A 9428-nucleotide genomic window follows, 5' to 3' on the forward strand; every position below is an offset into this window, starting at 1 on the left:
CGGAAACGTGACCTCTTGACCCTGCTGCAGGTCTGGAGCCTCATCGACCTTCAGTTAATGTCGTTCACACAGTGTCTCTGTAGCGCTTATTACCAACGTGAAGTACCTCTGATCAAAGTGTCTGGAAAATCAATCAAATCACATAATGAATCATTTCAATTTCTATCGTTAGTCCCATGAGCTTTTGTGCTTTGAAAGTTGCCTTTTTCTTCATGTGTTCACACAGGTGAATAAAATCTAAATTAAAAAAAAGTTAATTTTACATTTAATGCAGTTATTTTCTTCCCTTCTCTTCAACTTTATCCTTTCTAAACATGTTGTCCTGTCAGAGTAAAAGCCTCTGCGTTGTCAGGAAACAATCATTTCCAGCTGAACGCTGTAACTGTCGCTTCCCTCTGAGCTTCACTCACACGATGACTGTTACCTGTTGAGGTGTTACTGTTACTGTTTACCTGTTGAGGTGCCGCTGTTCTAGCAGCCCTACACCACTAGGTGGCGCCTTGTACTTAAGACTTTCATGGAATTTTCGATTTGCGTTTCCGTAGCAACTTCCTGTTTGTGCTTTGTAGGCTAACGGCAGAGTTCTGGATCATTGTTTGTCTATTTCTGAATGAGGAGAACATCTGCCTGTTAGTATTTAATTAGATAATTAGTGTTTGTGTTTCGGATTTAGTTAGTTTAATTTGTTCCAGCAAGATCCTTGACTGTTGTGCTAACTGTTAGCATGTCAATGGGTTTTCCCATGCAAGTTAGCATTAAGCTAGCGGGATTTTTTTTTATAATGTGTTTTATGACGTCACGTCTATGAGGAAAGCAGAAAAAAGATAAAAATCAATTAATTTTCAAAAAATGATTTTAGCTCACAAGGTGACTCGCCTGGTGATCTCTCTCGGCGCACCAGTGGTAGAAAAACAGTTATTTCACAGTGAGAGCCTCCCGGTCGATGTGGCTCTGCTTCCACTCCAGGACTCAGAGGAAACTCTGGATCCTCCAGACCACCACCGTCCCACTTTTACCAGACAGAATAGAACTTTTAAAACACTTTGACATACTTTTGGCCAAATATTGACATGAAACCACGTTTAACTGTCATGCCTTCATCGGGATAACGAGATCCTGAAACCTGCAGGTCTTGCTCCGACATTACTCCCCCTACAGCTTGATCCCCGCTGAATGCTGTGTACGAGCTGCGTTTCTTACTTCCTGTCTGACTCTGTCCCCCTGTGACCTGTGTGGCGTTCAGATTCAGTACAAGGACTCAGTGGGTGGATTCACTGCCATTCCAGACCCTCCTGAACTGAAGCGGGTCCGAGAAACCCAGAAGAATATCAGCCTGGTAGAGGAAACTATGACTGCTCTGACCCTCGTTTACCTTTTCCCATTCTTTTTTCTAATGCCCCCCCTCCCCGATCCAGCCCCGTTTGTTTGTTTTGTGACCCTGAAATTTTCCCCTTTACCTCTTTTAGAGCTCATTTTGTCCCCTTATCAGATGCAACCTCTCAGAATAACCATTCTTAATCCAGCTTTCCACAGAAGACTGTTTTTTTCATGCTTATCTCCATCATATTTGTGTTTTTTCTTTCTTTTAACTAGTTTTTGGAATTGATGAAGCCCGTGAAGTCCACTCTTTCTTTTTCTTCCCATCAGATCTTTGTATTTCTTTCTACATTACAAAAAACACTAGAAGGCCAAAAGTACGTGGAGAAGACTGTCCTCATGCAGGATTTTCAGTTTTGAATGTTAATTATTTTACTGGTCTAATATTTTATGACCGTAATTTTGAATTTCGATCAGGAACTTTAATGGATTCTAATCAAAACTGTGAGTCTTTAGGAGCGAACTGGAGCTCTGGTTGGGATTATTTTCCAGATCAGCCTCAAACTGAAGCACTACTTTGTTCAGTTTAGGTATCCACATGCTTTTGGCCAGTGTCCTGGATGAATGATCAGAAGTCACCGGTTGGGCCTTTGAGGGCCTCATGGTGACCTTCTGAACCCTGAAAGCTGCAAAGCGTCCCGGCGTTACCTGGAACCTGCATTTGCAGTCTTTCCCCAGGCGATGTCTGGTCTTCAGGTCTTGTTTTGTCTCATTCTGTCCCCGTTCTGTGACCTCTGCGACGAGCAGATTCAGTACAAGGACTCAGTGGGTCGAGGCACCGCCATCCCAGACCTGCCCGAGGTGAAGCGGGTCCGAGAGACCCAGAAGAACATCAGCCTGGTAGAGGAGACCAGATCCTAATCCTAACACCCCCACCCCCCCGACAGTCATCTCCACAAACCACCTCCCAATTAATGCCCTAGATTCTTTAGATACTTTCACCTTTTCACCTTTCTCTTCTTTATTTTAGTGTTGCCGCCACCCCCCCTTCACCGCTGAACCCCACTCCTCCACCCCAGAGCTCCACCCCACCCCCCTCCACCCATGAACTGCACTCCTCCACCCCAAACCCCCCTCATCTCTCCCTTTTCCAAAGTCCCAGGATTTAACCATTCCTGAGAGTCTTCTCAAATAACCACGCCCACTCCGGTTCTTTAAAAGCACAGTGTTCTCCGCTAACTGGAGGTTCTCCTGGAGCTCCGAGAACACTGAGGTGTTGACGGTGGAAACATGCAGGTGGTGATCACAGCTAAAATACGTCGATAGAAGATTAACTCAGAACACTGGAACTCATGTTCATCCCCATTATTTTCTTCTGCATCAAACAAAACATCTGGTCGCCCGAAGCACAGCTGCTTGTTTTCAAACCATTTAGTTCACATCAGCGTTGTTTCCACTGTAAATTTACCTTTTTTCTGAGGCTCTCTCCATGTGTTTGATCCCGCCTGAACCCTTCAGTGATGAACTCAGTGAAACGTTCACAGCAGGGGTGTCAAACTGAATTTACCTCAGGAGCCACATTCAGGCCAGTTTGAGGTCAAAGGGACTGGAAACAGGAAACATCTACCAATACTGACAAAGCTGATATTCTCCTGATTTTATAGAGATTAACGTACATTATGGTGACATTTGAGGTGATGGATCCGACTGAATTAATAATTTACAGTCGCTAATTAACTTTAACTGCACGTTTTTGGACCAAACCGGAAAACTCCAGAATCAAACCCGAAATCCTGATACTGTGAGGCAGGAGTGCGAAACACATTTCCATCTGACAGCTTTTACTGCTGCATCACTCCAATCGACTGCTTTGTGCTATTTCTCCCCCTAGTGGACAGATTGGGAACAGCACTCCATTTCATGGTAATCGGTGTAATTTTCAGGCCAAGGCCTCGTTTACGTGACGTTTTCATTTGAAAATGATGGATTTTCACTTGCAATGGGGTCAAAGGTCATGTAACTGGCCAGATTTCACCCTCTGAATGGCAGTTTGTGGCCAGTGGGCCTTATGTTTGGCACCCCTTCTTGACAGCATTACTCCCTTTAGACAGTAAGCCGTGACGAGCGTTAATGTCACGTTGTTGTTTTGTCTCCGTCTCGTTCGGTTGCCGTGCGACGGCCAGATTCAGTACAAGGACTCAGTGGGGCGAGGAACCGACATTCCAGACCCTCCAGAGGTGAAGCGGATCCGAGAGACCCAGAAGAACATCAGCCTGGTAGAGGAGCTGAGGACTGCAGTGACCCTGATCTGACCCCCATAGACTCACCCTTCACACCAACGTTCCCTCCTGGTTCTAGATCCGACCCCCATAGACTCACTCTCATCAGACCAACGTTCCCTCCTGGTTCTAGATCCGACCCCCATAGACTCACTCTCATCAGACCAACGTTCCCTCCTGGTTCTAGATCTGCCGGTTCTCACTCTATGCTAACCGTGTTTCTTGTATCCTTCCTTTCTACCAGACGTTGACCACGCTCCACCTCGCTCCCCTTTAATTAGTGTGAATTTCCTGGAGGTTTTCACCTCCTAAACTGAAGACTAATCTTCTTCCACATGTTTTACCACCAGATTTGACTGTTGTTTTGTTTTACTGTCTTGTTCAAAGCTACAATACAAAGAAGGAGTGGGACACGGTACCTCGGTGTCAGAGACGCCAGAGATGGAGAGGGTTAAACGCAATCAGCAGAATATTAGCACGGTACTCCACTGCAGTGGTCTGGTTTTCCCCCTGGCCCTCATCCATTCATTCATCGCCCGTCGTAACCTCTCTTCAGCGCTCGCCAGCCATTCAGCTCAGTGGTTCCCCACCGCTCCTCCCCTCGGAAAACGCTGAAATCACTTCACTCTCAGACTGACAGTGAAGCTCAGCCGAGACAGGGAAGCCGTTTTCCAGGGATGTCAGATTGTAGAAAGAGTTTAGTTTGATAAATGTAACCTGGGCAGGCAGAAGAGAGAGGGTCCCAGACCTCAGGTTGGGAACCACTGCTTCAGGTATTCTGTCTCGTCAACCCATCACGCAGCTTTAACACCGGTTGGAATAACCTGCTTCTTCATTTCTCAGGAAAACAAACTGTGTGTCTTTAATTCTGCTGTGAGTTCTGTTGCTGTGGCGTTTTCTTCCTCTCAACCTGTGAGTGTTTCTTCCTGATCTGCTCTTCACTTCTTCTTCTTCTTCTTCTTCTTCCACTCTTTTCTGCATGAAACCTACTTTTTTTGGAGGGTAGATAAAGTACAAGGACTCTTTGGGCCGAGCGACGGCGATCCCGGATCTGCCCGAGGTGCAGCGGGTCAAACAAACCCAGAGGCACATCAGCTCGGTAGTGGAACCGAACCGAACCCAACCGTGTGGTGCTAACCGATGAGCGTGGACGTGCCCACCGTAACGCCCACCCTGCGCTCCTTGGCTTCCTCCCCCTCCATCCTGCTTCCATCCTCATCCTCACGCTCATCTCATCCACCTCCATTCGAGACGCAGGCTGCAGTTTAACCTCCATCGCCGTCCATGAACCATCTGTAATCCTCCAGCCTCTGGAGTGACCCCCCCCCCCCCCCCCACCCCCCTTCACCTGTGAATAGTGTCTAACCTGCAGTCCAGCTTTCCTCCTGTGAGCCTGTCACTCTGCAGCGAATGACAACTGAAAGCTTCTGCTGAAGCCAAACAGAAAGTCGATTCCCGACGAGTCTTCACGATTCACTCGATAGGACCAGTTTCTCGGACTCTGTTAAACTCCCTCCAGCCTGAACCGCTCTTCTTCTCTTTGATCTGGTCAAGGGTTCCGGAGTCCGGGTCTCTGAAAGCCGTCCTATAGGAGTGTGTTGTGTGTGTGTGTCTGTGTGTGTGTGTGTGTGTTTCAGTGTCTGACCGGCCCCTGTGGCTTGCTGTGCTTCTGTCCTGTAGGTGTTGTATAAAGACGGTTCAGCCAAGGGAACCCCTGTGGTGTTCACTCCAGAGATGGAGCGAGTCAAAAGGAACCAGGAGAACATTAGCTCGGTACCTCCAGAACCGCTAACAGAACCCAGAACTCCTCCTCTTCCCCCTTGGTTAACCCTCTCCGTCTAACTGACTGGCCCCCTTGGCTCTAGTTAATCGTATTAATGCGCCCCTCCTGAACTGTGTTGATGTCCCACCAGCTGTGGTGTTGCTGTGCACCACCAGCGCTAACCCCTCCTCGTTCACACTACTCCTCTTCATCATGTCCCCCTCTGTTGTTCAAGGTCGGACTTTAATTCTTCAACCTCTTAATCAATAAAAGTAAAGAGTTTCCCTTCTAATTCATCCGTCTGCAGTGGCAGTAACGTCCCGGCTCACTGTGTGCTAACGGGATGCTAACGGCTGTGAGTGACGGCTTCAGGCTCCGCCCCTCACCGTGCCGCTCCTCCCTCCAGGTGCTGTACTCCGACAGTTTCCGGAAGCAGGTTCAGGGCAAAGCCGCCTTCGTGCTGGACACCCCTGAGATGAGGCGCGTCCGGGAGACCCAGCGCATCATCTCCGGGGTAAGACGCTCGTGCACGTCCGTCCGTCCGTCCGTCCGTCCGTCCGTCCCATCGGCCAGGTTTGAGCGGTGGAACTCTAAACCTGTGGGCGGTGGGCGTGTCCTCCCCAGGTGAGATACCACGAGGACTTCGAGAAGCACAAGGGCAGCTTCACGCCGACCACCTCGGACCCCGTCACCGAGCGCGTCAAGAAGAACACGCAGGACTTCAGCGACATCAGCTACCGCGGCATCCAGCGGCGCGTGGTGGAGATGGAGCGCAGACGGGCCATCGAGCACGACCAGGAGACCATCACCGGTACGGCAGCGGCGGCTGACGTTCAACAAGCCGTTGCAGAGCTGCTGTCTCTCTGCAGTCCTGTTTACAGGGGTTTGCTTCTGGTTCCTCAGATCTGCGCGTGTGGCGCACCAACCCGGGCTCCGTGTTCGATTACGACCCGGCCGAGGACAACATCCAGTCCAGGAGTCTGCACATGATGTCAGGTGAGAGGACACGTCTGGCCGCCACCGCCGCCACCACCACGTGATGCCAACACACCCCAGACACCCCCCTGCCCCGCTCTGTGTTTCAGTCCAGGCCCAGCGCCGCAGCAAGGAGCACTCCCGCTCCACCAGCGCCCTGAGCGGCCTGGCTGACGAGAAGTCCGAGGTCTCCCAGGACGCGGACCACCACATGTCCCTCTACAGCAACGGCTTCATGACCTCCTCCATCGGTACGGCGCCGCCCGCCCCGCCCCGGCCCGCCGGACGCTGCTGTGATGCTGATGGTCTGAGTGTTCTCATTCGACCTGCAGGTTACCAACACGCCAAGACGGTGGAGGTGCAGCAGCGGTCGTCGTCAGTGGCCACCCAGCAGACCACCGTGTCCTCCGTCCCCTCCCACCCCTCCACCACCGGGGTAACCAGCACTTCCCAGCATGCCTCGGTTCCGCCGGGCATGGCGAGAGTAAGATAAACGCGTTGTCTTTTCCACCCCAGAAAACCGTGCGTGCCATGTACGACTACGCGGCGGCTGACAGCGACGAGGTGTCCTTCAAGGACGGAGACGTGATCGTCAACGTCCAGGCCATCGACGAGGGCTGGATGTACGGCACCGTGCAGCGCACCGGCAAGACCGGCATGCTGCCCGCCAACTACGTGGAGGCCATCTGAAGAGCGAGCCCGCCCCCCGTCCCTCCGGAGGAGGCGCGACACGTCCACGGGGCCGGCGACCCCCACCCCACCCCAAACCACCCCCACCCCCACCCCCACCCCACCACCGTGTAGCTTTAGAGGTTTGTGTAGCTGCTCGCTGTCTGAACTCTGCAGTCAGTCCTGCTCCATCCATTCATCCATTCACTCATTCATGCCACCACCGCCGTGTTTCCTGTGGATGTGACACAAGCTTCATGACCCCACCCATATAAATATTATAAAGACGCCTGCAGCCGATGAGACACACCATTCGAGCCGTTCTAGGAAACCGTCTTGGAGAAACAAGACGCCCGACTTGGCCCTGTTTTTTTGTACATTTCAAATTGAAGAGACATTATTTAACTTTCTTGTCCACTTTTCTCCTCCAATCGACGGGCTGAAGTATGTTGTTGCCTCGACTGGAGATGGCTGGAAACACTGAAACCTGAAAGGAGTGAGCCGCCACCGTCCTCCTGAACAGTCAACTCGTAGACAGAATGTGTTTGTTTCCTGGCTGAGGCTCGTCCTCCATTAATCAGTAGCTAATAAAGACACCAAGTTCCTGCAGCACTCCGCCTCGCTCTCTTCTTTTCAAACTCATCTCCTGTTTGCACGACGTTTTGAAGTCGGGAAACTTTAGTTTGGTTTTCGGTGTTGGCTTACGAGAAACGCACAGACTCCATGTCCGTGGAGGAAGATGCAACTTTTCTGAATTACAAAAACAGACAACAGCACCCTCTAGTGGCCCAACGACTCTGAAACAAGATAGAAAAACGATGTATTTTCCCTTGAAACAGAACTTCAAAGGGACAGGATGTTTCAGTAAAACCGTGTTTAGCCACCAGGTGGCAGTAATGAGACTTTCAGAGAAAAGTTGCCCTCTTTTTAAAATAAAGGAACTCGTTGCTTCATCTGGTGGTACAAGCTGGTATTACATGACTGGAGTCCACCAGACCCCCTTTACTGGGGTAGGAGCCCCCGCATGGATGAGCTGGACCCCAGAGTCCAGACACGATTAAACAAAACGAAACGATGAAAACGGGTAGTAAGATCTACTAATCTTTCTTTCAATTATTTGATCCATAAAGGTCTTGTGTAAACTTGACTGTTTTTCTGACAAGTTTACTTGTCATTTGTATTTCTTTTCAGCAGGGATACATGCACCAAAAAATCGAATCAAGTTTGAAAGATCACACCTGAAATAATAATGCATGTATGAAAAGTGGAAAATCTGTCAAGTAGCAGCTCAATAATCCATGATCAATAGACTCAAGTTTTAATTGTATGTCACAAGTCTGACATGAACTCTTTGCTTGAAGTCCAGATTTTGAAGCCTCTAAAGTGGAGTGTGGAAGAAGATCTGCATCTGAAACTAGCAGCCAATTTTATTTTAACTCACTTCCTCTTTTTTTCTCCTTCCTCTTTTTCACCTAAATAACTCTGAGGTCTGATTGACCTGAAAGCAAATGACTAAGAACACTTGAAAGTGATGTTGAGCAACATGGAAATGGCACAAATGACCGAAAAGAGAAATAACGAATGACTTCTTAAAGATGCACATTGGAAACAAACAGGAAAGGCACGAAAGTTACACAATTATGACAAGGAATCATAGAATGTTCACAAATTGACATAAATTAACTGTAAAGAATAAAAAATATCCATCAATTGACTCAAAACTATCACAAAATAGAATATGAGCAGAAACTGGTTCAAAATACAAGGACAGAAATATTAATTAAAAAGGCTCAATTAACCTAAAAAGGTGCAAAACAACTTGAATTGTTCCTAAAAGTCGAAAAAATATCTGTTAGAGAAGGCATCATGTAAGTTCACATGATCATAACGGAGATGGAAACAACCACAGGATGGCATAAAGTCACAGACAGAAAGAGAAAAACCACTGTGGTTAGATGTGAAACTGTGATAAAGACTTGCGGGCTTTTCCCAGAAATACACAAAACAACCACAGGAAGGTTCAAAATGACCAGAACAATGAGCACAAACAGCCAGAAACTAGCTGTCAAACAAAACAATATCACAACAGGTGAAAAACTGCTTTAAAAAGGAGACAGTGTCTTTGTTTTCTGTTGGGTCTTTAGTTCAACATGATTCTCATTGTTCGCGGCACCAGTGTAAATAAATCCTCTGAAACAAGTGCTGCACTAATATCTGTGTTTTCCACAGGAAATCAGAGAAACTTACAGTGAAGATTGTTTTTTTTAACTCTTTTCTGGAGCCTGAAGACTGAAACCGATTTGTCTGATCGGATATTTCTATGTGAAAACGAATCTTTTAATTTTGTTTATTTGAAGGTTTCAGCAGCTTTGGTTCAAGTTTGACAATGAAATTTCTCAAAAGTTTCCCAGCACGTCATAATGATA

General features: G+C 48.3%; 1 protein-coding gene across 1 annotated transcript in view; it reads left to right on the forward strand.

The window, feature by feature from the left end:
• neb (nebulin) overlaps positions 1-7611 on the forward strand; it is a 69960-nt gene extending 62349 nt beyond the window's left edge. The window contains 11 exon segments of the mRNA XM_030112127.1: positions 2125-2217; positions 3501-3593; positions 3984-4076; positions 4603-4695; positions 5277-5369; positions 5765-5872; positions 5983-6169; positions 6262-6354; positions 6444-6584; positions 6666-6769; positions 6850-7611. Of these exon segments, the coding sequence (XP_029967987.1) occupies positions 2125-2217; positions 3501-3593; positions 3984-4076; positions 4603-4695; positions 5277-5369; positions 5765-5872; positions 5983-6169; positions 6262-6354; positions 6444-6584; positions 6666-6769; positions 6850-7023 (1272 nt within the window). The 3' untranslated portion in view covers positions 7024-7611.
• The last annotated feature ends 1817 nt before the right edge of the window (positions 7612-9428 follow it).

The sequence above is a fragment of the Salarias fasciatus genome, chromosome 16 (genome assembly GCF_902148845.1).
Source record: "Salarias fasciatus chromosome 16, fSalaFa1.1, whole genome shotgun sequence".
NCBI classification, from domain to species: Eukaryota; Metazoa; Chordata; class Actinopteri; order Blenniiformes; family Blenniidae; genus Salarias; species Salarias fasciatus.